Source organism: Equus caballus, chromosome 5 (genome assembly GCF_041296265.1).
Source record: "Equus caballus isolate H_3958 breed thoroughbred chromosome 5, TB-T2T, whole genome shotgun sequence".
Taxonomy (NCBI): Eukaryota; Metazoa; Chordata; class Mammalia; order Perissodactyla; family Equidae; genus Equus; species Equus caballus.
The window spans coordinates 76,705,606-76,733,382 of record NC_091688.1 but is presented as its reverse complement, the minus strand read 5'-3'; the positions used below and the strand labels follow the sequence as shown (position 1 = coordinate 76,733,382).

Here is a 27,777-nt window from a genome sequence, read left to right as displayed (position 1 = left end):
CCGTCCTGGACCATGAAGAGGAAGCCACACCCTAGGAATGGGGGAGCAGAAGACCGGAACGAGCCCAGGTCCCTCCTAACTGTGAGGCCAACACACCAGCCCCGGATTGCCAGCCTCCAGGTCTTCCATGTGATCTTCTGATCTTGTTTAAGCCTGTTATTCTGAGTGTTCCTGCCAGTGGCAGCTGAACTAAATCCTGAGGATACCGTGACCAGGGCCCCTATTTAGCCTCCTCGATGGTTAGTCTGTATGCCTAGCCTAAAGCCCTGTGCTGCGCCCTGAGCGGGGTTCTTGGTCTGAGCTCCGAAGACGCAGAGAGCAGCAGGTCCTATCCTCTGTGTATCCTCCCAGTGAAACTGTACTCACCCAGATGCCAAATGCTATTCCCGTATTTGTCTTTGCATTCTCCTTCCTTCTGATGCCAACTACCCAGGCCACTCGCCACCACTCCACCCTCTCTCTCTTCCTCAGCATCTCTCATAAACAGTAAGGTTTCTTAGCATTTTTATATGCAACAATCTTTCACTCTAGGTTTTGAGATAATAATGTTTTACACTTGCTACCAAAAAATATAAAATCAGCTATCTTGTTACTTCTGTCCTAACTCCTTAGAGGAAAATCCACAATGATTGTTTTCTCCCCCTGCAGACTTGGGAGATGAGGCAATATGGGGCAGTGCCCAGGGAGGAGAGGAAAGATCAGTAAGATGGACCCTCCCAAATAAGATGGAGTGGAAGACCAGACTTCAAAGAATATGCCCTTAAGCTCTTGCATAATTTGTGAAAAGTTAGGAGGCTACACAATTGCCTAGACTTGTATTTGAAAAGGGGAGGAGGGGAAGACAAAGGGAGGGAGTGAAGAGCGAGAGGGGTTGCGGAGGGAGAGGATCGGAGGAGGGAAGGAGGAAGGGAGCCGGCTCCAGAGTGAGCGGGCAACTGCAAAGGGCTCTTCATTTCCAGCCAGCGAGGGCTCCACCACGTTAAAAGGAGTCAGGTTGGCAGCTGGGAGCTTCTGCCTCAGCAGATGATGTGGGCAGTGTCTCCCAGACAACTGAAAAGGCAATTCAAAAGTCACCCACATGTCGTCACCCTCAGGATTAAATAGTGCTTATTTTGGCAGTGGATGCTTGATTAAATAGTGGTTATTTTGGGGTGCATACCTTCTAGAATTTTCACTTACTGTTTTAATCACATATATTAATACAACCTTTATTTTTCCAAAGTGCCTGTATTTTTACAACCTTGACCTTGTCGGCTATGATTCTGCTGCTATAGAGAAGTACTTTGATGGGCTAACGACCCCATGGTTGGTGAGGGTTGACTGCATAAGAAAATTTGGCAAAATGTATCCATTTGTATCTTTGGGAGCACTCTGATTGATAGCTGTGCTCCTTGGGGACCAGGAATGGGACAGGTCAGATGTGTCTGCGACATTTGGCAGAATTCTGTTGGCTTCCCCCAAACAACCAAACTTTTGCTAACAGTGTGCCCTTCCACTTAACTGCTGCCATCTGGGAAGGATTTGAATTTTCCCCGAAATGCAGCCATTTCAGTCAGGGCCTAGGCTAGTTCTGGGGTCTCGGGCTACAAAGTAGATTCTAGTGACTTAAGGTAACATGCCAGTACCTCAGCAATGGTGGTATCTCATTTGTGTGGCCAAATTCTGATTGATTCTAATAATGCCCTACGACTCCTCCCGCCCTGCCTGAGACCACATCCTGAGGAAAAGATAGAAGAGAGAAGTTCTAAATCACACATTGTTCACGTGCACTGTTACTTTATGCATACTCCAGAATTAAGCATGAGAAGAGACGGAATCAGGGCAGGTCCCCACACTCCCACAGCTTCCAGTCTTGGGAAAATAAAGAGGAACCAAGAACATAATGCAAATCCCTTCCCGTTCCTGTGGCCTTTTCTCCTAGCCCCTACTTTCCAGCTCTTTCACACGTGTCTCTGCAGATCTTCTGAATCCAGCTGCCTCAAAGACTGGCTGGACCTAAGTCATTCTCAATTCCTCTGTCGGCATGGCACAGCAGGCATCTGGGACAGGGCATCGTGGCACCCCAGAGCAAGTATAATAGAGCTCTGCTCTCTCAGACAGTTTACCCCGAGTGGAAATCAGTAGTCACTGGCCCTTTGCATTTTATGTTCCTCAACTGCCAGACAGAGAGAGACAGCAAGAAAACTCGGGAATAATCGACCTCTCACACAAATGTTATAAATGTTAATAATGACCACATTACATTATAGTAACACAACTTTTTCCCCAAGCTCAAATTCTCTAACTATTCGCCCCTGAATTTGCACTTCACTCCTAGAGGGCAAGTCTGGTTCCGTGTTTCCTGAGCTCCTCATCTTGAGGGAGGAGGCGGCAGCGGGCAGGCCGGAGACACAGCTGGGCTTCGCTGCACCAGCATGGGCTCCGCTGCACCAGCATGGGCTCCGGCCGGCCATCCTGAGCTCCACCCCACATAGCAGCTGGGGCACAATCTCCAGAGGAAGGGGAGCTGCTAGGCTTTGGATCAAGAACATTCTGCCCACAGGCCTTGCCAGGTTCATTTCAGGTACCAGATCCACCACAGCCACCATGAGAGGAAGATGCAGGCAGGACCTATTTCTCTTACTCCTAGGCTCGCCTAAATTTGATTCACCAGAAATTTGGGAGTGGTTCATTTTTAGGGGTGGTGGGGTGTAAGAAAAAGTGCTATGTACGTAAATTAAGTAATAAGTATATATTGAGCAGGAAGGAAAGGAAGAAAGGGAGGGAGGGAGAGAGAGTTAGTAACTACCATGTCATGGTGACCCACTCACATGGCTCCACTTCGAAAACTTCATCTTGGTCCCAGTCATTAGTTCTGGCCTCTGAGATGAGAAGTAGGTAAACTGATAACTAGAGTAGATGCAAGGGTTAGAGGAGGCCCACATTTGTCCAACCAAACTGAAGTTTACTTAGTAAATTCATAAGTTACTCTAATTGCTGTTTTTCATGGAAGTCTGAGTCTAGCTACATCTTTCCTATCACCAGCATTTTAATAACCCTGATGTCAACAGATGCTACAGCACAGTGTTTAAGAGCATGGCCAACCTGTCCCCTCCACCCACAGGCCACTGTGGCACCAACGGGCCGTGTGACTTTGGGCAAGTGACTTTACCTCTCTGGAGAGCCTCAGGCTCCTGGTCTGCAAAATGGGGCTAATAAATGTGATGAGATGTTAATAAGGATGAAATGGATCAGCATCTGTAAAGCATGTAGAATATACCCTGGGACATAGACAGCACTAATTGTTAACTGTTATTATGGTCTTATATCAGAATGCTACTCATCTGGTTACATAAAATAAATAGTTCCCATTTGAGGTATTCACGGTCTGGTGCACGGAGGCAGGGGGGGGGGGAGCGTCAGTGTTTGCGAGGGAAGCAGTTAAGGAAAGCAGCCTGGAGCTTGGATGTCTGCCTGCCAGCTGCCTCACACCGGTTTCTTCAATCCTTTCAAGAAACCTCGCTGCCCGCCGGCCCCAGCACTTCTGGTCCAGTTACACAGCCAGGACCAGCCCTAGCTTGCTGAGGCTGGCTCTGAAAATCATACACGTCACTCTGAATCTGGAATGAACATCTCTGCAGCCCAGCAAGTCTGGTCTTGACAGGCCGGAATAGCCGGAGCCCAGGAGATGGTCGGAAAACACATTCTGGAGGCGCAGAGCCAGCTCCACAGACGTGCCAGGAACCTTGAGTAACATGGAAACTCACATTTCAACGGTTCTCGGAGGCAGAAAAAGCTCTTCCAGCCAGGGAGGGATGGAGCTGGGGCGCATCTTGCAAGGGCTGCATGATATTAGAGCCTGCATTTCAAATCAGGCACAACAATGGCACCCCCTCTGCAGGAGGGTCAGTTCCTAAGTCCAGGATGAGGGAGGGTGATCTGTGGGAAAGGCCCTGAGAAGGCTTCGGATGCTCATTTGCATGTAGGAGACAGTTGAGAGGATTAGAAAAAGATGGCAACTGCATTATAATTAATATTTAGTTTACTCTGTCCCTGCTTGTGAGAGAAGCTTCCAGTTCCCATAGAATATTAAAATGTGCAAATCACCAGGAAAAACCCCGTCCCCAGGCCCAGGAGCTGAGGGTGGGGAAAGACTGCAGAGGCCCAAGAGGCGCCATATCAGGGCCACCGACAGTCATGACCAAGCAATTTGGCAACCCTGAGGCTGCTAGCAGGGGCTGACGGCCCTGGGCCCTCCCCTCACAGGGCACAGTGTCCTGGAAGACCACACACAGAGAAACAGTTTAACACATCCCTGAGCTCTGGGACCCAGTGCCTGGATCTCATCCCTGCCCCTCCAGCTCTGCGGCCTGGGCAAGTGACTCCACCTCTTTGTCATTTGGTTTTGCTCCTGGGTCAAAATGACAAAAGTCACTGTGGCCCCATCTAGGGTAGAGAGGAGGAGGGAAAGGATGGGGAATCAAGGTTGGGCCTTGTGGACAAAAACTTGAGAACAGGAAGGGTATGCTGGGCATTTGAGCTAAGAGCAGCTGGGCTTGGTCAGAAGTTCTGGTTGGGGAGGAGAGGGGTGAAGCAGACAGAGGTTTTACACACACACACCCCCTGCACCCCCTCCACCGCCCAGGAGAACTCCATTTTTTTCTCCGAGCCTGTGGTTCAGACCCCACCTTCCTGGCCATCACCACTGACCCAGGTAAAGGCCCGTGACCCAAGCTGGCCCAATCAGAGTTCTTCCTGGGATTTTTCTAAGTGGAACTGAGTGAAGAAGGCTCTACCCACTCTGGTGAAAATGTCACGAGACTGGAAGTATGTAGATTGCTTCACCTCATGTTGATCCACCAAGTGGATCAGATTGGCCTGAGAGAATGAAATCAGCATGCAAAGAGGAGCAAGAGATGGAAGGTGTCCCAGTGGCATGCACATCCCTGAGCCCCAGCTGATGACGGCAACAGTAAACTCCCCTTGGGACCTAGGCTTGTTTGTGCTGGACCACCTGTCACTTGTGACCAAAGGAGTCCTGATCCAGGAAGGCAGGGATCGGATGCGGGGGAGGGAGGGAGCCCAGGGTCATGGACAATCTCTGCCCCAGAAGGCAACAAGTACAAAAAAAGATGCTTTCAGACAGATCAATCTGGCTGCAGTGAGCAAAGCGGCCTGGATGGGGCTGGGCCGGAGGCCTAGCACTTTTGAAATGTGCTGACGATGCCCAAATCTCCATCTCCAGCCCTTACGGTTGGTTGGGATATTTACCAGAATCCACTTCAGAGCTCGGATGTCAATATGGACAAAGGCAACCCATCCTCTCTGCAAAGCCCACTCTTCTGCCCCGTCCCCGGTAGTGGGCACCTCCTCTGCCCTCATTACCCAAACTAGAACGCTCAGAATTGGCTTCTACTGATCAAGAAGTTCCTGATTCTACCTCTTACCAACATCCACTCTAATCCCACTGACGTTACTCTGTTCTGTTCTCCCTAAACTTCTGCAGTAGTCTCCTGACAATTTCCCTACCCTATCTGGCCCTACAGCCACCACCTACAAAGCCACAGACTTAGCGTATCACTCCTGGCTCAGAAACTTTAGTCAAGGGGGACCCCAGCGAGGGCTGACATGAGATCCAGAGTCTCTTCTAGCCTCCCTGCAAAAAACTTAATGGGGACTGGCCCTGTGGCTGAGTGGTTAAGTTCACGTGCTCTGCTTCGGTGGCTTGGGATTTGCCGGTTTGGATCCTGGGCGTGGACCTACACATGGCTCATCAAGCCATGCTGTGGCGGTATCTCACACAGAAGAGCTAGAATGACTTCCAACTATGATATACAACTATGTGCTGGGACTTTGGGGAGAAAAAAAAAAAAAGAGAAAGATTGGCAACAGATGTTAGTTCAGGGCCAATCTTCCTCACCAAACAACAACAACAACAACAAAACCTATCAGAAGGTTTTAGAGATATCTGGACTGTGAGAATTTAGTTCTGATGGAATAAAAAGGTTAGAAGTTAGGACACCCAATTTCTATGTAGGCATAGGTTTGTTTATTCTGTTTGTTTCAGTTCAAAGTCAATAGTTCTTGAGGCCTTGAGTAGCATTAAATGGTTCCACCTGTGCAGGGTGATGCTGCCACCTGTAAGAAGGCACCTTCCCTTGGGGGCAAGCATTGTGCGTGCATCGTCTCAGTATTAGCAAGCACCCGTGGTTAGCTGCAGCTGGCTCACACACCCACAGTATACAGGTGACAGTGTCTGCAGGAGAGCACAAGAGAGTTTCATGGTTTGCACAAGGCTGAGAGGTCCTGGGATGGAGATTATGTGTCCTGCATGGCCCTGGACACTTAGTCATCTATTTTTTTTTGTTAACTTTTAAAAATTGAGATGATTTTCTAGTCATTCATTCTATGATCAGGGCTGGCAATTAACTTGCTTGAAATGAAAAGAGGAGGAAGGGAATGTGTGCAAGAAAAGAGGAGGAGGAGGAGGAGTGGGGGAGTAAGCTTCTGGGCTGTTCTATCCTAGTTAGGAGTGTTGGGCCGTAACACCCAGAATGCCACTGGCTCTCAAACAAAAGCTGCTTTCTTCTGCCCAGGATGGGTCTGCTCAATTGAGGGAGTGTCCAGGGTTCTCATCAAGTTATACAAAACAATTCCACAGGTCGCATTTTTCTACAAATCGCATCCAGAAATTATGATCACAGACAAAATTATAAGTCTGACTGGACTTCTGGGTCACCATGTAAAGTGTGCCTAATTTCTGAGTGAAGCCCATGTCCTCTGATGAGCTGGTGGGAAACCCCCTGGGGTCGTGCTGTGAACTGTCACCAGGTGGCCCAGGCTGGGGCCCAGAGAGACCCTCATCTCAGATCCACTGAACTCGGGCAAGACCTGTGACGACATGAAGCCTGTGTCGTTGCAATCCCTAACAAACGTTGTAAACACATGAAGGGCTTGAGCTCCCCCACTCTGGACAAAGTGTACTTTCGAGACCATCACACAAGCATTCTGAAGCCTGCTAAAGCTCAGACTGTCTTGCAAGTAAATCCGCCTAAAAAGGAGATTCTTTGGAGATTTTGGAAGCTCAGCCCCTTGGAATCCCTGCCTTGTGTTGAACTTCAAGCAGTGGATCCATTTCTAACCAAATTCCAAAGTATATCAAGGGCTTTTTGAGATCCAGTTGGTATTTTTACCGTTGAAAACCTGCATAAATTGATCATGAACTCCCAGAATGAATAAATCCCAATTAATTCTGCCAGTCCTAACCCTGCCCACAGACTGAGAACTAAAACTCCAGTCCTCCAGGAGCTTCAAGCCCAGAAACTTTCAGGACAAGTCCTTGAATGTTTTAATCTGAGGTAGACCGGAAGGCGATGGCATTTGTGGCAATCCTATGGCCTTGAAACAAAACAACTCGTACGCTGGGTTCTGTGTCACCTTTTATTGACACTCGCCGGCTTTATGGCTTGACTAAAAATATTTTATTATAATCTAAATGAAGAAAGACTTGAATTTATTCATCTAGCTTTCCCACTGGGGTGCTAGGCTAGACAGATACAGTTTCTCATGCTAATAACCATGATTAAAGCTGAAGCCTTTGAGTAAACATCAACTTTGTAAATAGAAGTCCAGAGAGAAAAAATGTCAAATTCAAATTTTGTATTTCCTGTTTGGTGGACAAAAGCAAATGGTGGCATGGCACTTCAGCCTGGCCCAGCCCAGTGGCGGGGGGGCGGGGTACGGGGCACATAGCGGCCTGGCCATTGGCTCCAGGACATGTACAGCACCGTGGTACCACATTTAAGGAGGTGCCCTTCATACACAGCCGTGGAAAATCTGTGCATTCATTACAACAGTTGCCCTGCAGATGGCAATAGGGTATGTCTTGAGGAATGGGCGCCTTATTCCAATTCACACAAAGGCACTCCATGGGCCAGCAGGGACAGGCCCTGAGTGCATCCCTGAGGCCTCTTTGCCTTTTAGGTGTTGGGCTCCTGACAAATGGGGACCTCTGGTCTCACTTGGGCCCCTTGCCTCTGAACCTGCTCCTCTCCATCCTTACATCAAAGCTCAGTGAGGCAGCCTCTGGAGGCAGCTTCTAATCCACGCATCCTTCACCCTGTTGGCCACCATTCTGCACTAACAATCAGGAGGTCAATTTTATTTTTTATTTTTTTTGAGAAAGATCAGCCCTGAGCTAACATCTGCTGCTAATCCTCCTCTTTTTGCTGAGGAAGACTGGCCCTGAGCTAACATCTGTGCCCATCCTCCTCTACTTTATATGTGGGACGCCTACCACAGCATGGCTTGCCAAGTGGTGCCATGTCCGCACGCGGGATCTGAACCGGCAAACCCCAGGCTGTTGAAACGGAACATGCGCACTTAACCGCTGCGCCACCAGGCCGGCCCCAGGAGGTCAATTTTAAATCAAGAGTAACAGTCACTAGAACCTGTGCCTTCAGTTAAACTCAAGGACTTGCTGAGTGCCCACAATGCCACTCGGCCTGATTGGCTAGATCTGAGGGGCAACGCAGACGTGGGTAAGAAAGACTCCATGGCCTGACAGAGGTTACAGCCTCTCTGGGGAGACAAGACATCTGAGGAGAATGTCTAGCAATAAATCACAAGTCGTTTTGCTGAAATTCTCAGTGTTCTCCATCTTATATCTGAGGTTAGTGAGGGTGTCCGGCCCATTCTGAGAAAGGAATCAGTAGTAAAGAGATTTCATAAAATCTCCGTAAGTTTTAGCATTCTGAAACAGTTAATTTGATGTTAATGTTTAAGTGCCTTGATGATATAAATCTCTCTTTTCTAAATCCTAGAAAGAATCTTCTCTTTAGCAAAGATTCTGCAGATGGGTTTTGATGCCATTTTACCATTTTATAATTAAACCTGTGTAATTTATCACACTTTACACCAGATTCGCACTCCAGCGCCATTAAAAACTGATTTGCAATTTGCTGTTAAATTAAGATGCTTCATTTTCCTACTACATGTGATTTTTCTTTTCACAGACAAATGATGATACAGGGGCCATCAGAGTCTAGTGCCGACAGGAAAATGCCATCAAAACCCCCAGAGAGCCCAAAGCGAAGAGATTTCATTTTATTCATTACCAAACCTTATCAAACGCTTGTCAAAAGGGGCTCAGAAACCACGAATAGGAAATACGAAGAGGATATCTGTGGAATCCCTTGCTTATCAAGGTTCTGAGAAATTCCCATTAAAATTCTGCTGTCCATGTGTGTAAATGAAAAAGACTAATTTAATTTTAATTCGTGCAGACTGCAGTCTGACAGCAGCGTACCCTCTAAGCAGGCAGCAGTAACTCAATCCTCCTTGGGAAACTAATCACATTAGAATCATTCGGATTGGTGCCCACGGCTCCTTTGATGCTCAACTCCAGGTGCCTTTTATCCCCAATAAATTCTCTGGGCAAGGTCTCCTCCACACCTTCCCATCCTGCCGGATCATGAAGCCATTGCTTTTGAAGTTCAGTTTTGTTCTGATGGAACACCAAGGGACTGAAAATTATTTTTCACTGAAGGAGACTGATTTCGGTCTAAAAACTGCAGGAGCAATTCTAAGTTTGACAGAATGCAGCACACTCAACACCAAGAATGGCTTCTTCCTCCACAAAGGTCACCCACATGTGGCAGAAATCGCTCAACACACTCATTACACCTTCAGATCTTCCCCCACCCCCACCTGGCCCCCGTGGGTTTGCCCTTCGCATTTCTTACCCTCTTGGCAAGGCGTTATTTACTCATGGGCTCACTCAGTACTCGGCTCCAGAGGGGTCTCGCCTTTCCCTGGTAATGGATAAACTGAAACATGATGAGATTTTCAACGGGCCACTTGTTAACATCTTGCCCGCTGAAAGCTGTGGCAGGTACTTTCCCCTCTAGATCAAATTTAGATATGACTTCCTGGAGCAGCCACAGAGGAGCAGACGTCCGAGTCACCCCCATGAGGCAGCCCTGCATTCTGATTCCTCTCAGAGGGAAATCAGATGTGCCACACTTACGGTGAAGGCTAAAGGTCACTGGTTGCCCTGAGTCGTTTAGGGGCCAGTGAAATGAAGGGCTTCAAATAAAAGCTAAGTAGAAGTTTGAGCTGTGAAAAACCCCTGTGCCCGCTTTGTTCCTTTAACCACATCCTCAAGTGACTTCTGAGAATACTGTCTCTCACCAGGTTGGCACACAGGCTCAATGAGACAATGCAAGTGAAATATTAATCGCTGGGTCTGGCAGTGAGATTCCATTCAGTAACAGTAGTGCTTTGTTAACATCTATGGAGAATGAAAAACAGAGACTGCCCTGGCTGAGGCAGACCTCAAGATAAGGGTTTGAGGATCAGCTGACCAAAGTTCAGAATGCAGGGAGATCCAATCCAGAAATCTTTACCACTGGTAATTCAACTTGCTATTTAACATCTTTTTTTTTTTTTTTTTAAAAGGTATGCTTTTTGGTGAGGAAGATTGGCCCTGAGCTAACATCTGTTGCCAATCTTCCTCTTCTCTCCACCCCCACAAAAGCTCCAGTACATAGCTGTATATTCTAGCTGTATGTCCTTCTAGTTCTTTATGGGATGCTGTCTCAGCATGGCTTGATGAGTGGTAAGGTCTGCACCTAGGATCCAAACTGGCGAAATCCCAGGCCACCAAAGTGGAAGGCGCGAACCCAACCACTATGCCACCATGCCAGCCCCTAATTCAACATCTTAATTCAAATTACGAGTGATTTGGAATATAGCTGTTCACCAAAATAGATGCCCTATTTGCTCTTGAATAAGAAATGAGAAAATTGAAGTCAATACTATCCTTGTCTTAATTCACCTTGAATGAATGAGGTACTACTGAGTAAACAAAATGCACTGTGGTTGACAGACACTAGGAGATATAATTGGAAAGAAAAACAAGATATGCCAGACACACAGAGGAAAATCCAAAGATTCAGAAAGCCTTCCAACGTAGGGTGTGGAATAAATGATTTTCCAAATTCTCTCTCTCCAAAATAGTCTCATGACTAACAATTGTCTCAGAAATCTGCTTTGGGACAAAGAACATCATAGGCCCGGGCTAAGTGCAGGGCAGATTCTCAGTAAAACAAATGATTCATCACAAGATGGGTTTGGCCGAGCATCAACTCCACCACTTTCAATATACAACTCACACATTACTTTAAGGGTATATTTCTCCCAGAGGAGCTCAAAGCACTTGACACCCACATATTTCGTTTAGCAAGCTTCTTAAAAACACAACACCATGCTAGATGTCATGGGCTGAAACAGAGAAACAGCAGCTGGACTTAGAGAGACCAGACACTCCAAACAATACAACTCAGGTCTCATGAGTCCGTATAATGTCCCTGGAGTTAACAGGTGGCAAGAATATTAATATCTCACAAAAGAAAACATGACCAAGGCCCTGAATTTTCATCATTTGCTCAGACTTATGGAATAAGGGATTGACTGAAAACTAGAACCCAAGTCTTCCAAAGTCTATAAAAAACCGAAAATGTTTAGTCTATACAGAAAAGACTTAAAGGGAGCACGAGGGCTGTGTTGAAATATCTGAAGGCCTGGGGTGTTATCATCCCAAGATGAAGGGTCACACATTCTTGCTTCCCTGTGGAAACTGTCCCCCTCCTGTTTTATGTCTAGGTATCCACTCATACCAACTAATGTGGCATCAAAATAGACATGCTCACAATACGGAGGGGGAAAATGCACCCGAAGGGCTATTATGCCCACTTAACTGCAGAATAAGGTGGACACGGTAGGTGCAGAGATTTTGACTCCATGTGAGGAGAGACCTTCTAGCAATCAGAGTTGTTCAAATGTAGCACCTTCAGGGTACAGTACACCCCCCATCTCTAGAAACATCAAATAGGCAGGAAATAACCTCCTATGAAGATTTAGGGCAGGATGACCCATTAGGACGCTACTGCAGAATTCCAAGCAAGAGATGAGGAGGCCTGAATTAGTGCAGGATTGGTGGTAGAGACAGGGAAGAAGACGCAGATGAGAGAAATGTTCAGGAGTAAAATTATGAGGACTTATAATTGATTAGACATCGAAGGTGAATGGGAGGAAGAGGCATGGGAGCTCTGGAAGATGACTGAGCCACCAACTCCCAATCCAGAAGCAAGTGAAGGGAGCAAGTTGGTGGAAGAAGACACAGAGCCTGAGATGCTCGTGGGTCACCTGGATGGAGTGGCTCACCAGACCATGGTCTCCAGGTGCTGTGGAGAAGGGCTGGACTGGAAACACAGCTTGAGAATCCTCAGTATAGAGGGGGAATCCTTTCTCAATGCCCCCCTGAGAGATGGGGTATAGAGGGCTTATGAGAAGAGGGTTAGGGGACACTGGATTTTAAGAGGTGGGCTAGAAAGAGAAACTGAAGACAGTCGTCTGAGCCTGCTTGGGCTGATATAAGAAAAATACGATAGACTGGGTGGCTGAAAACAGCAACATTTATTTCTCAGAGTTCTGGAGGCTGGGAAGTCCAAAATTAAGGTGCTGGAGAGGTGAAGGCCTGCTTCCTGGTTCACAGACGGCCCTCTTCTTACTGTGTCCTCACAGAGCAGAAGCAGCAAAAGAACTCTCGGGGGTGTCTTTTATAAGGGCACTAATCCCATTCATGAGGGCTCCACCCTCACGACCTAATCCCCTCCCAAAGACCCCACCTCCAAATACCATCACATTCGCAGTTAGGATTTCAACATAAATTTTGGTGGGACACAAACATTCAGTCTATATCTATAATAATAGGGTAGGACTTGTCAGGAAGGATCCAGGAGAACAAGTAGAGTGCAGTGTCCTAGAGGTTGAGAGAGCAGTCTTTCAGGAAGGAATGGCCATCAATGCCAAGTGCAGCAGAGAGTCCAATAAAATCAGAACTGGACTTGGCATCCAGTGGACTTGGCCAGGTGGGGACAAGGAGGCTGAGCGGCCAGCAGGGAGTGACAAAGTAGAGACTATGTTAACCACACAGGGAAGGAGGATATGGAAATGAGGACTATTTTTAGAATGAGAAAGACTAGAGCATGTTTATAAGCTCAGAGAAAAGTGTTGGTAGAGAGGGACAGACTGATTGTCCCCAAGAAGTCTTTGAGGGTGACAAAGAAGGGGGTGGTCATAGGCACAGGCGGCAGCGCTGGCCTTGGTCAGGGAGCGGGACACTTCATCTCCAGAGGCTGGAGGAAGGAAGCGAGGATCATGGATCTGGATCTGGATCTGGATCCAGCTGTAGCTTTTAGGGGCAGGGGTGGGGATGGAAAAATACTGTGCCTGATGGTCTTAACTGCTGCTGTGAAGTAAGAAACAAGACCTTACCATGAGTGTTAAAAAGGGGCTTAAAAAGAAGGCGGAGGGAGGATCATAGGAGCTGGGCAAGGACAAGCAGAGCTGACGGGCGGCTTCAAGGACATAGGCAAGAGTTAGGGGAGACGCTGGTTATGCTCCTCAAACTCATCCTACACACAAAGGGACCAACCTCCAACCCTCACCCCACTCCACATCCAAACTGTCCACTGCTCCCCTCTGCCCAGCACACAGGCTCTGGACCACCTCTCTGTTCTCATCTCCTTCCACTCCTCCGCTTCAGCCTGATGCCCTTTCTCTCCCCCATGCCTCTTCTACCTACTGCTCCTTTAGGAGATGCTCGCTGTTACCTCCTCCAGGAAGTTCTCTGACCCAGGGCTGGGTTAAGACCTCTGCCTGGGGCCTCACAGTATGCTGCGTATTCTCCCTGCCTTTGCACCTCCACGTACTTCGGAGAGAGCTGCTTTCACGTCCATCTCCACCACCGCACACGGAATTGCTCCTTCGGGGCGGGAACTTTCACTGTGTCTCCCCAGCATCCAGTAGGCCCTCAATACACATGCTGGGCGTGGCGGTGCAGGCTGGGAATGAGCAGATGCATTCTGAGTGGGAGGTTGGTTCAACAGTCCCTCAAATCCCATCTTACCAAGAATCTAGGATTCTAGCTTGTTGGGTCTTTGTGCATAACTGGCTTTGTAAAAGCACACACGTGTTAGAGTGAATGCTGGGGAGAGTTGTTCTCCATACAAACTAAAATATTGATTACAGCTCTTTCATAAGCCACAAAAATAAGCCGTGACATTCTCATGGCCCAAGCCAGATTCCAAGAGTAGCTCCCAGGGGCTGTGGACACGCACTGGAAATCCAGAGGAGGACAGAGATGCCACAGTGGTGTTCAACCCCATGAGGCACTCCTTTCCTCTCCTCCCCAGCCTGGACAGTCCAAGTCTCCTCTGCTGTCCTGGGGACATCCAAAATGTGCATCAGCTAAAAGGCCTCAGTGCTGTCTTTGACATCTTTAAACCCAAGGACAGAGGCCTGGGTCCTCTGTGTACTGCTGACCTCTCATGTGGTGGAACAGGAAGACCTCTGCGGCCTGAGCACCCTGACTCGCCAGTGACCTCCCCAGTGTTTGGCACAGGCCCATCTCTCCACAGTCCTGGAGGTGCTGAAACCACTAACAGAATTTTCCCAGGATCCCAGTCTCGTCTCCGCTTCCCACCCATGTCTCTCCAACAAAAACAAGGCCTCGGCCAGGATCCAAGCTCCGGGGTCTGCAGGCAAGGGGCTCTGGGACGCAGCCCCTGTCAGGCATGTCCTTCCCCTAATGCTGACACCAGATCCCCATAGCTCCCAGATGCCAATGGAATGCATTTAGGTCTCTTAAAAAAAACCTTCGCTATGCTTTTTTTCTTGGAGGGCAGGAGAGAGAAATGAGCAACTCGCAGCCGCCACGAGGAGGGGCTGAGTCACTTGGAAAGAGATTTCCCGAGTGGCCTTTTCCATCTTACAACATCTTGTGCTGATGATGCATCAGCCCCACAACAAAGGCAACTCAGGCCTGTCGACACTGGGAGGTATCACTCTACCTCACAGCAGCAGGCAGACCAAGGCACCGGCCACAGCGAAGACAAGCAGGACCTTTGCTCCACCACATTCACTCCGACATAGAAAGGCAGCTTCCAACAACAAGCTCCAGGGACCCAACCCTCCAGGGATGGGCGGACGGGACACCTCAGGCTGTAATATGCATTCATAGAGGCTCCAAGTGTTTTTTCCAGGGGCAAGGGAAATGATTTAAAGCAAAAAATCCACTGCCTTCCACCATGACTTGTGGTTGACAAGACCACTGCCACTGGACTTAGAGACTGGTTAGCTGAGACTCACTGATTCATTTATCCTCCCACTCCACACTCCAACCTCTCTGTTTACACTCTTTCAGAAAGGTGCTGGCTATTCTGCACTTGAACAGCAATGCTCATCTCTTGGGTTCCCCTGAAGTTTCCTGACATAGCCACACTCACCTTCCTCAGTCATTGGTAAGGTGACAAGTTTCAGCTCCTTTTTCCCCTGCCCACACCCGAGACAAATCAGAGACACAAGGGACCAGAAGTGGGGGTTTGTTCCCATTACCAGGTCCAGGAATGAAATCTATGGTGCTTCTCACAAAATTCCTTCTGTAGTTCACCAGGGACCTAAAGACGGACCTGCCACTGCCTGCAGGAGGGTTGCCCACTCTGCGAAAATCAGTTCTGCATCCTCCCTGAAGTCTCTTCTGAAAATTGAGGTTCACACTATTCCTTCCCAACTGAACTGTAAACTGAAGGATTAACACAGATGATATTGTCTTGTTTCAGGTTTCAATGGTCTTCACATGGAGTCATAGAAAGGAGAAAGGACACTGGGCTTGAGGCCAAAAAACCTGATCTCTACTTCTGCTTCCCCACTAAATGATTCCGGGCAGGTAGGTGCCCTGAGTCTCAGTTTCTCCTCTGTGGAAAGGGGTCAACGACTGCCCTGCCCACCTCAGAGAGCTTGCTTTGCAACTCCAGCGAGATAGCCCGTGAAGGAACTCAGACATTGGACAGCCTTTTGCAAATATAATGAAATGACACTATGACCTAAGGCTCTTGTGATCAATCCTTCAAAGGCAGGAGCATGCCCCAAGTGTCATTTATCACCCCCCACCCCAGCTAACAGAGGGCTTACACACAGATGGGGCCACTCCCTTCGAGACTCAGAGACTTCCAAACTTAAATGTGCCCCACTAAGGCTACAGATCTGGAATAGCTTCATTCCAAACTCTTTTCCATTGGGCATAAACAAAATATCCTTTCCTTTTCTCACCCCAGATCCAGTGGTCTTTTGTCAAATGACTGCCTACTGTGAAGCCCTTCTCGGATGTTAACGTCATGACCCTGAACATGGCTGGAACATCTCATCTCGGGCTTCAACTCCATGGAGGCCAGCAACGATTGCATATCCTTGATCCCCCTCTCCCTTCTTGGCCTCCCATTTAATTCTTTTCCAGGGCCTTTGTACACAAGTCCACATGAGGCCCCTAAATACATTCTAAATTCTGCAAAATCTCTGCAAAGGAGAGCTTATTCCCTGAAAGCGCCTGTGTGACTGGCCTCCTACGTAACGAAAGAGTTTTTATATTTTTAGTTTTCTTCCCATACAACAAACACTATTAATAACATCCTACTTTCTCCAGAGATGACATGGATTAGACCAAATGGAAAGTTACCATGGCTACTGCAGTGTTATTTTTGGTATGAGAAACTCATGCCAAGGGAAGCAGCATACATGGTCAAGAATCAGAGCTTTATTTCCGCTTTGCTATCAGGCAATCAATCCCAATTTAATTTTGAAACTCTCATCGCAACGGAAACTAATTATGAGCGGCAAGACCCGAAGCCCCTAATTAAAGTGGGAGTCAATAAAGTGACACAGTATTATCTGTGGGACAATACTGACGGGATGAGGGCTTTCCGCACACGTCGATTTTCTTTCCCAGGTAACTATCTAAACAAAACAAGCCAGGGAAGCACATTTGGAGGGTGAGTGGGACACCCTAAGCTGGGTCTGAGGGCTTCAGTTTCTGGTGAGCGAGCAGATCTGGTCCTCTCTCTGTGCCACCAAGATGTAACAGACTGGAGGTCGGGTAAGAAGCCCAGGTGGAAAGGAGGGCGTTTCTACCAACAGTCCGCCACCAAGAGTGGCCGTGGTGGGGAGGCCGGGAAGGGGTAAGCTGGAGGACGGCTGGTTCAGACTAACCCCACAGCAAACAGAATCTCATCACTCAGACCCAGATATTTATGGGCTGTTTCCTCATGTACCAAATGCTGAGCTGCACTTTTCTGAATTAGCAGAAGTTGGCTTATGGAAGGACTTCTATTAGAGTGAAAACCAACTGCCAATCGCTGAAGGGCACGCTTCCCTCTGGGACCTCCCGGTCTATCTTTGACGGCTTTAAAATACTGTTAATGGCATGACTTCATCTGCTCCACGATAGAACAATCCATATTTAGGCCAGAAACCACATGGTCCTCACATCACCCCTCTGGGCTCCAGGATAGAAAGATGTTCTCAAATCAGGGAGGGAACAATTTTACGCAATGATTAATTACTCACCTCCTCCAAATTCCTTGACAAAGAGATAGAAAAGAACTTTGCTGAATGGTTACAAAACTACTCTGAACCCTCTGACAGGGCAGTAAAACCAGAAGAAGTCTCTCCTCTTCTCATTCAGTGTCTGTTTTTCTGCAAAGGGGTCTTTTTCCCTTTAACAGATTTTCCTGTTAAATTTTCCCGAGAGACTTTTTCTTATGCATTATCGAGAAGAAAGAAGCACAACATCGTAAGCCTGTTGTAGCTTTTTCAATGGCGGTGAATAAGTCAGTCCCTCAGGAGAGGGAGCTCTGCCATCAGGGTGGGAAGAATTCCTTAAGAGCTGTCAGACTCCTATTTCCCATGAATAAGTGAGCTCCGCAGTTATACTGGGGCCGACAAGATTTTTCCAAGGCAGACAAACCCCCAGATCAATGACAGCCTATATTAATCTTAATTCTTAGTGTTGTCACAGGTAGGCAATGTAGAACACAGGTGTCATCTTGAATTAATCAAATGAGGTTCTTTGAATATTTTCGTCAAAATAAATAGTGTATGACATACTACGCAAAACCTTTGGCCTTGGTGTCTTGTAACAAAGGTTACAAATGGGAGCAGTAAAGAAAAGGACAGTTCCAAATACTGAAATGTTCTGGAACCTGGCTGACGTCTGAAAGGAGACAGCTGGTGCTCTCTGTACATTGACATAGCGGACCAGTAGGTTAAGCGGAGAGAGGGGCTCAGCCACCTCACATTCATTGCGAACGAGGGAAGAGAGAAAGAAGAAAAACAGCTCCGCCTTATTGAGCTCCTTTGGTATAAAATTTCAGCCCAAGGCGACCGAAAGTGTCTTGAAACACAGAGCTTCGTCCCAAAACACAGATGAGGAGCCCCCTTCTGTGCGGCTGGATTCTCCTTCCAGGGGAAGCACCCGGGGCTTATGAAGATGCATCAGTCAAAGAAAGTGCCTCTGTTTTCATAGCCAGCAGGCTGCAAACTTTTTCTAATACCTTTCAGAAAACTAATGCTTTTAAAGCCCCAGAAAGAATTTTAGGTGTACCTCACAGCCACACCTACCTTGACTCCCAGGAAAGACTTGCGGTGATAGAAGCAGCAGAGAGCTGCCGAGAGGGCGTGGAAGGCATTGCATTCCTTAGGCATCTTTCGGTCTTCAGTCCTTGGACCACACACTTTCTTTAGGGTTAGAAGAAAGGGGCTTGGGCGTTAGCGCCCCATCCGAGGCAGCAGCTGCCCTCTCCCGCCCGCAGTCCGGCGGCTCCTTCCCCCAGGCCAGGCTGGGACTTCTCTCCTCTGCTGAGGCCAGTACGATCCACTCGCTCAGTTCCGGCAGGCTGGTGTCCAGCCTGCCATGCACACAGTGCCAGAAATTCTCATGTGACCAGACTTGCTTTCTGATGAAATTCTAACCTCTCTTAGAAGCAGCTTTGGGCTTTAGCTGTCCCCTCGATTTACAGACCCGGCAGCAATCAGTATCCCCTCAGGCAGCCTGTCCTCCCGAGGGCTGAAGGCACCAGGCATCTGCTCCTGGAGGCTTTGTCTGTTTGCCTGTCACCCCAGCAGCGGGGGGTTAAGGAAGTACACATCACACCACCTTGTGATGAGAAAGAGGTTTCTTTGAAAAAAGGACCTAAAGGTGACGAGGGTATGACTTTTCCCTAGGAGCCATCCTAGAAGTCCTAAGAAACCCTGGGCAGGATCCCTGCCCCTCCTCTCCCAGCCCACCCCCAGAACTGTTTATTTTTAATTAGGATGCTCCTGGCAGCCAGTTTGCAGCTGATAACATTGGCACAGCCATCACTATTGGCAAAGCAATATTGCCTTTTGGTGTTTAATTAGCAGGTCTGTCAGCAAACATCCTGAGTGCCCCGTGCCCTGCCCACCTGGCTGTGCAGTCTGTTGGGAGGATGGGGACAGGCTGTTACCCTCTTCTGACCCGACTGTTTGTCTCACTCCCCTCCTTCACTTTAAATACTTCACTTTAATTACCCGTCTTCACTTTAATTGCCCATTCTGCCTAACCCAGATCCAGCTCACAAACCTCACGTCTAACGCAGGCAAGGGGTTCTCCTGTGCTAAGAGGCCTTTACCCTACCAAGAGCCTCCTTACGCCTTCGGAAGAAGCAATTGCTTTTCTTCTTTCATTCCAGTTGCAGCGAATGCTCAAGGATCCTGTTCTTTGTCAAACCCAGGTTTCTGCCTGTAGCTCTTCCTCTCCTACCGTTCCAAATAGTAACTTTCTGTGGCTTTGGCCCCTCAAAAAATGGAATGTGTCCTGAAGCTTTCTAAAACTGCGCACAGGCAGAAACTTGTAACAAGGAAGAAACAGAACCTATTCAGCCCAGAAAGGAACACCACCAGATGAGGCATGAGGGAAGTATGAGAAATATCCAGCGAGATTAATGTCAAATCCTCAGGAGGCCTCGGCCTTTGGACTAGGTCAAGTTGGCCTGTAAAAATAGCCACTTGCTTGTTCAATGCCTGGTGAGCAGCTTCTGTGCGTGAATGAGGGCTATGGAGAGCGACAGATCTTGTATTTGCCCGAAGGGACAGAGGCTCAGCCTAATAAACACATCGAACGTGGCTGGGGATGGAGCTACAGAGGGTCTGTCACCAGGGGAACAACGAGAGGGGCTGGCTTCGTTTCTGCTCCCTCAACTGGCTTCCTCCCTCTCTCCTGCCCCTCCATGATTCTAGAGGTCAGATGTGCAGTCCTGGGAACTCCTGGGTCCTGGGAAGTCCACCTGAGAACATGGAAGCCAGCACCAAGGCTGGTAGCACTCCTGGGGTTTTTGAGCTGGAGGGGCCCTTGGAGATAGTCCAGTTGGTGGGTCAATACTGTCCTCCAAGGTCCATGTACTGTGTCCACAAGGACGCATTTCTGTTTGCCCTCATTTTTATTAGATGGGGTTCAAAGGGTAAGTCCACAGGAGCAGCCAGGGCCCAGGGCCCCAGCAATTTTGTGGGGATGACTCATCAATCAGGCCAATAGCCACCAGGTAAGGGGCCCAGTTTTCACTGACTATACCCCTTTGGCAGGAAATAACAAGCTCTATAGGGCTAAGAAACTCCCCGAGAGGCTAAAAAAGCACCATCCCTGACCTGGGAAAATGAACGGAGGCAGCTCCTTAAATCCTGCACAGAAATTCAGTGAGATTAGTCAGCCAAAGCCTCTGAATTCCAATACCCTACCCGCAGACAGCATGAATGAAGGGCATTCCTGACAGAAAATACGCAAATAACTCAGACATGTAAATTACATAGAATTATGCAGTCATGTGCTCCGGGGCTAGGGCAAAAATAAAACAAAAGACGCTCAGGTCACTGTAGAATGACAGCTCTCGTCACCTGGGACTTTTTCTGTTTACTCTAAGAAATGTTTCTGAAATGCCCAAAGAATTGGTTCCATCAGGTTTAAAGAATGGGCTAATCTTATTAGGTAACTCTTCCCTAAGCAGTTTTTTGTTGCTGTTGTTCCACACCAAAAATAATTTCTGAAGCAGCACTCAAAGGTTTTAATCAATTTTCTCCCGAAATGGCCAAGGAGAGAGACCAAAATAGAGTGCTGTTATTGCAACGAAAGACGATAATTGCCTGAATTCACAAAGTGCCCTTCACTGACTTGGTATGCTTTGAAATGTCTCCCATCCACACTGATCAATTCCCCCACACTCTCCCCACAATGATTATTCTATTCCAGTTACATAGAAACAGAGGACCAGAATGGAGTCTCTTAGCTGAGAACAAAGGGCCAGGGACTCCAGCCTGTGATTGCAGAACCTGGTATTTGATCACATGGATATACAAAGAAGAGATTTTTTTAATGCCTTAGGATTAAACCCGCTACTCACACAGCCCCATGAAAAGGCCACGGACCTGGGCCAGGGGGTCACTCTCTCATGATGTAGCATGTGTGATTTAGGACCAGTCAAATTTGGATCGAAGGTTTCCTAAACAGCATGCCCTTCTGGGGACAGGGTTCCGCGTCTCTAATGTGACCCCAGGTACTGAAGGGGGTGCGGAGCAGGCAGCGCAGAGCTCTGGGAAAGTGCTTGCTCTCTAGTGCCCCCCACTGGCCCCCTTGGAGGCTCGCTCCTCTGCATTAAGGGAAACACCTGTGAAAAAGCCAGGGCTGGCAGCCAGTGCACCTTGAAGGAAACCCCCATGACCTCAGGTCAAATGTTGCCCACCCTATCTGGGAAGAGGGTTAAAGCTGGCCAGAGGAAGGTCCCCGCATAAGCATTGCCCTCGAAGCCATTTTTCTTTGGGCAGCCCTAATACTAACCTGCCCTATTTAGTAACCATGGAAACAGGAGCTGCCTGCCAGCCATAGTCCACAGACACGTGTCCTGTCTGCAGCAGTGCTCGGGCTGAGCGCATGCACGAAATCCCTTTCCCAAAGCGCCAGTCCCCAGTAGAAGATCAGGCTCCCAATGAGGTAGACCGTATCTCTGACACGGCGTCGGGGAGAGGTCTGTGGGGAGAAAGATGTGCCTACCATGTACCTGCTGTTCCTGTTTCAGGGCAACTTGGAAAACAATGCTGCCCGTACCCCCCGTACTGCTCCCCAGAATCAAGGCATCAAGCCTCACATGTACTGAGGTGTTCTTGGTCATTGTCAAGCAGCCCTGTGGAGAGTGACACTGCCCACGGGTGGCAGGCTGTGACCGAGGAGCACTGGTTCAAGGCTGCAAGGCCTGGCTCCTCCCTGCCCACAGGGAACACACAGGGACATCAGTCAGGGAGTGAACGCCAGTCACTATGGTCAAAACAACTCAACCTCTCATGGCAACCTGAGACTCTTCACCTTTCCAGAAAGATCCATCCTTCCTGGCTTTTTGCCTCCACTAAAACCCAGTGATCCGGGTCTCCATGAACAAAGACAGCTTCTGTTCCTCCTCGTGTCCCAGGAGGCAGGGATGACGATTAACCTGGACAGCCCCAATCCTAAACACCTGAGGCCACCCTCGGCAGGTGCAGCTCCTTGAAGAGCATCGCAGCACATGCCTGGGAAGCCCTGGGTGGAAAAGGGGCACCTTTATCAGCAACCCTGCTTCCCGAAGCTTCCTGGCCTGTCTGCGTGATTCTGAACACAGTAAACCAGGAGGTGGGGCGGGAGGGGGAGCTCGTGTATCTCAGAGCACACACCCTCACACAAAAGCACCAGGGCTCGGGCAGAGGGGCTGGAAACCACTGAGGACGAAGAGAGGTCCTTGGGGAAGAGGTCACCTCCTCCTCACATTGGACTCGGCCAGCTACACAAGCCACCAAAGATAGTTCAACATATTTTCCTATATGCAAATGCCATCTATTTCTTGGTCCAAAAGGGAATGCAAACTGGACTCGGCTGGAGGAGGGTGGGGAACGCTGGCCGAGCTCGCTGGGCCACGTTGGGTGTTGCTGTGGATAAGACATTTGCTTGTGCTGGTGAACACAGAGGGTGCATTTACGAGTGTCTGCTGTCCACATCTCCATCTGACGCTTCCCCCATCCCTCAGGGGAGGAAAGAGTATGGCTGTTAAGTGGTCTCTGTCCGAAAGCCGTATTGATCTGCTGCGCACATAAACAAAGAGACTAAGGATGGCATTCACAAACAGATTTCTCTCTACTGGGCCTTATGTGCCCCCCAAGATTTCTGTTTCTTTAACTGGCTATTAAAATTGTATAACTGATAACATGAAGCAAAATCAGGGGAGCCTCCAGCCCTGACTTGCTTTCTTGCACTATGACAAACAATTCCATCCCATACACCCCTCTGCTACCACCAGCAATTTCCCCATTTCCCCCCAGGAATCCTATATTATACAAGCTCAGTTTTCTGTTTTCAGCATTAAGGCAAGATTAAAAGAACACGCAAGGGGCATAATTCCAACCTCTCAAACAGCAGACTCAGACTTTCTGGCAGTCTCAGCCTTCTTTGAGAGTCTATAAAAACCATGGACTTTCCTCCCAGAACAAAAGGCACATATTGAAACATTTTACATATAATTTCAGAGGATTCCTGTGTCCCCAGACCCCTGGGAGTCTTACCCACCCAAGGTGATCCGCCACCTGCCTCCCAAGCTTCCTTCCATTCTACACTCACTGTGCAGGCACCACAGCCAGAGCATTTGTTTCTCTTGTCACCGTAGTTGCTAGGTTTTCTTTGCTGGACATTTTTCTCTTTCCCTTCCTGCCACTTCTGGTAAGTGTGAGCTACACAAGCAACTGACAGACAGTGACCACAAAAGCCCCTCAGAGGCCCCCCCTTGCAGAGTGCTGTAGAAACAGGCTGAGGGGCATGTGCAAGGCCAGGATGCCATGAAGGCTCACCAGCCAGGGCCAGCCACACTGTCTTCCATCTCTGCTGCCAACAGCTTTCTGGTCTCACAAATACTGCTGCAAAACGACATCTTCTAAAACTGAGACACATATTTGCACGTCTCAAAAGTGATGCTGGAAGGTAGGAGGGTAGAGGGAGAGCCAGTGTGGGTTCCTGCTTCACCATACCACTAGCTAGTTGGGTGACCTTTGGAAATTTCTTAACCTCTCTGAGCCTCAGTTTTCCTTCTCCAACTTACCAGGTTTTTGTGTAGATCAAGTGAGATAACACATATAACACAGATAACACCCTGGCACCCAACACATAGTAGGCAAATGTGAGCTTCCCTTCCCCTTCAAAGGAAGGCACAACAAGCTCCATCTCCCCCATTTGTTCCTGCTGCAGGCACATGCCCACCTGCACCCTAAATCTCATGCAAACGTCAGGCCTCAGAAACTACACCTAAAAAGAAGAGTGTGGCCAGCCCTGCCCTGAGCTGCCAACCGCTGACCGGCCCCAGCTGGTACTGAGGTGACTCTTGAACCTTGAAAGCCAAGGGACAATGAGGAAGAGTCGAAGAGTTTTCAGACTAAAAAAAGCCTTAAAATATTTTTCAGCCTTTACATTTTAAGATCGCAGATTAAAATTGCACATATGGTCTTAATCACACCTCTTCGGATGTCTCGGATGATTTTCTTCTCCAGAGTCTTTGTCATCTGGGGACTTTGTTTTAACAGGCAGCACGTGTGTCCACAGCATCTGTCCACTTGGCTGTCACCCAGGTGGACTCCTGGGTGCACCTACAGCTCTGTGCGTCCCACCCCTGTCCCAGTCGGTCTGACTGGGTCCGCTGGGCTCCCTCCTCTGCCATCGTCCCCGCATCAACTCGGCTGCAGAGCTGGGCTTCAGCCTATGTCCTGCCTGATGCTCCTCCAACCTCGTCCCCTGCCCCTTGCCTAGCCCTCCAGGTCCTCGCCCTGGCCTAGATGTAGCGTGTGTCTAGATTCCCCAGAGGCCCACCTCCCATGTGTCTGGCTCCTTCATACTCCACCAGCCCATGTTACCGGCTACACTGATACTAACCACTTCTAGAGTTAGAACCATGCCTGGGATAGCCCCTTGGACGCTGTGCCTGCTCTGTCCAGCTCCCTCTCTAGACCTCTGTGTCCCCCAGATTCTGCCCTCTGCCTGCACCTCCTCCTTTCTACTCCCTAATGGCAGGAATTGCCAGAGTCACAGTGCATTCTTCCATCGCCACCCCACGTCCATCTCCCACCTAGAAAGGCTGCCAAACGTCTGAGAGGAGGAAGCAGCCTGTGAGGACTGCCCAAGAAGGCACCCGGGGGTGGAAAGCAGGGCGGCACCAGGTGAGGTGGAGTCAGGACCACCCTCCACTCATTCCAGCCTTGAAAGTGCCCTAAGTAAAACAGAAAAGGATCTTAGGAATCCCTTCTGCTCTGTTCTCAAGCAAATTCCAGCCACCTGAACAAAATGTTTCAGTGGGAAAATATAACTTTTTTCATGGTCATAAGCTGATCATGGGTATCATCTTCTGAGTGGCATAGTGGATAATTCTGCATTCTGCCCAAAGAGCTGGGAGAGTCAGTCCAGACCAGGAGTTCTTAACCTGAGGGCCGGGTGGGGCTTCTGTGAGCCACTGGAAACTGTATACAAACGTTTACAAGTATTTGTTCATTGAGGTGAGCAGTCAAAGAGTCATGAGACCTAAAAATCCCCACTGATCCAGAAAGACTGTCAGTGGCTCTTACAGATGTAGCTTTCTGATCTTCTTTCTACTGGAGAAAGAAGTGAGGAGAGTACCCTGGTCATCCTGGACAAGAGCAAGGACAGATAAAGCCCCTGCTACCCAGGACACAGTCGTCCTCAGCAGGGCTGTGGAGGTGCAGGAGGAGGTAGAGAGCCCTGAGGCCAGCAGGGTCACTTTTCCTTTCTGCTGCTGCGGAGGCTTTAAACACCTGTGAGAGGAGCCGAACCCCCTTCACGCAGCTGGGGAAGGGCCTTGTTTGCATACAGTACTCAACATTAGCACTAACTGCAGAATAGCTGTAAGTTTGACTCTCAGCAGCCCGCCCTGCCCACAGGGATGTGTTCTCAGAAGAGCGAGGCAGTCACAGACATCTTTCCATGTCTCGGGTGGGGTTCCTCGAAGGAGCCCTCACCCACCCAGTGTGGAAGGTCCCCAAGAGCCAGCATTTATTTATACAGAGAACTTTTACCATATTGTCTCACTTAATACCCACACTAGGAGACACGTATTATTATCTCTACCTCGCATGTTAAATCAAACAGTTCTTAGAGTTAATAATTAAAGCCCCATGAATCAGAATGGCCAGCTCTATCGGATGTGATAATGGAAGCACAGATACCAGCTGGTTGCCTGGAGCACCTTATCTTGTACAAATCCAAAAGGCAGAATCGTGGCTGCTGCAACCACCACCTCGCTCCCACGGAGGGACGGATGTTCTTGGCAACATAGACTGCGGGTCTTATCTGAACTATCCCCCATCAGAGACCCTAGTCCACTCCTTACTGATGGGAAAGGGCACACAGATGCTGAGGCCAGAACCTGAGAAGAGCCAGGAGGCAGCCGAGTCCCACCACGCAGCTGACGACTGGAGGGCTAAGGGACCCCCTTTGTCGTATAGGGAGATATGAACTGGGCTCATTTCTCTGTAGGAAAAGGCTGTCTCAGGGTTTGTTGAATGGGAAGGACCATATTGACTGCCAGCCAGTTTCTTCACTTGCTAAGGCAGGCAGCTGTGAAGCACAATGCCACCTACAGAAGTGACATCTAGGTCAACACTTGCCCCTCCTGGTGCCCAGGGTGGAGACAATGGGTTCCTTTTGTCAGTGGTTCAAAGGACAGTACAATCCCTGGCCTTGCAGTGTGAACCCAATAGAGTGGAAAGGCCGGGTGGAGGAAGGGAGAGTTACAAGGCGGAGCAGCGGGAACCCACCTGGATCGCTGCCTGGAACACCACACCAGCCTCAGGGGTGGGTGAATTGTGACAACAGATGTGGGAATTTTTCCACGGCCAAACTATAAATACCAGGGGAATTCACAGCCCCTCTGCCCACCCCCACCTATAACTTCTCTGTAACAGTGGTGGATCTGACAATTAAACTAGGAGGCAGTGGGTATCCAGCACATAAATAAGTGAGGAGGAAGAGAAACTAGAGAAAGATGAGTGTAGGACTTGAAAAGATCAAAAAGGAAATATCCCCGTAAAACTTAGCTTTCATATGCCAAGATTTTACATATGTACCCTGAGTAGACAGAGACAATTAGAAATATAGCCGAATATACCTCCGATTCTGAAAATTCAGGGGGAAAATGGTGTGAACAGCAGATAGTGGTTATTACATTTAAAAGCTTTGCCCCATGGCATGTGTATTCGTACTTGTGATGCATATACGAGCCAATCAGAATAGTGAACACTGGATACTCCAGGAGTGGACATGTGACCTAAGTTAGACCAATCAGAGTCCTTCCCTGGGATTTTTCAAACCAGAGCAGAAGGAGAAGTCCCTTTTTCCCCTTGGACCATAAACTTTAAGCTTATAAGCCCAGAACAGCCTACAGTCATGTGCCCCCCACTACATGGAGAAGCTGATCTGAGAGAATGTGACCAAAGTGCTAAGAGAAGAAGCTGCAAGAGGCTAAGAGTCTGAGGATGTCTCCCTTCCCCAGAACAGTCATCGACTCAGCCACTCCAACCCTGCCCTTCCCAGTGGTAAATATTCTAGCTCATATCATCAGTGTGAGAGTTTACAGCTTCACCCTATCAGTGCGAGATCAAGTAAACCTGAAACCAAGATATAACACACACTGTTGGGCTCTACTAGAGTTCTTATACTGTGTATAAGATGTGATCTCTGCATCTGAGAAAGGCCAAAAAGGAGCCAACATAAACTCATGTTACATGAAAACAAGTATAATATATACTTGTTAATAACAGCATTGTGCACTCATGTTTCAGTGATGGGTGGAAATTAATGGTGCTTCACAACCTACTCCA

General features: G+C 48.6%; 1 protein-coding gene across 13 annotated transcripts in view; it reads right to left on the bottom strand.

The window, feature by feature from the left end:
* Positions 1-27,777, bottom strand: part of BCAR3 (BCAR3 adaptor protein, NSP family member) — a 191,026-nt gene that overhangs the window by 31,809 nt on the left and 131,440 nt on the right. For 2 of the 13 annotated variants that reach the window (XM_070268708.1, XM_070268713.1), the window contains exons 1-2: positions 19,547-19,785; positions 18,496-19,030 (exon numbers count right to left, since the gene is read on the bottom strand). The exons of 10 other annotated variants lie outside the window; for them this stretch is intronic. In XM_070268708.1, coding sequence (XP_070124809.1) covers positions 18,496-18,579 — 84 coding nt within the window. In that variant the 5' untranslated portion in view covers positions 18,580-19,030; positions 19,547-19,785. Of the gene's footprint in view, positions 1-9,722; positions 9,808-18,495; positions 19,031-19,546; positions 19,786-27,777 lie in introns of those variants that run through there. One more of the 13 variants, XM_023641611.2, reaches the window with a different exon arrangement.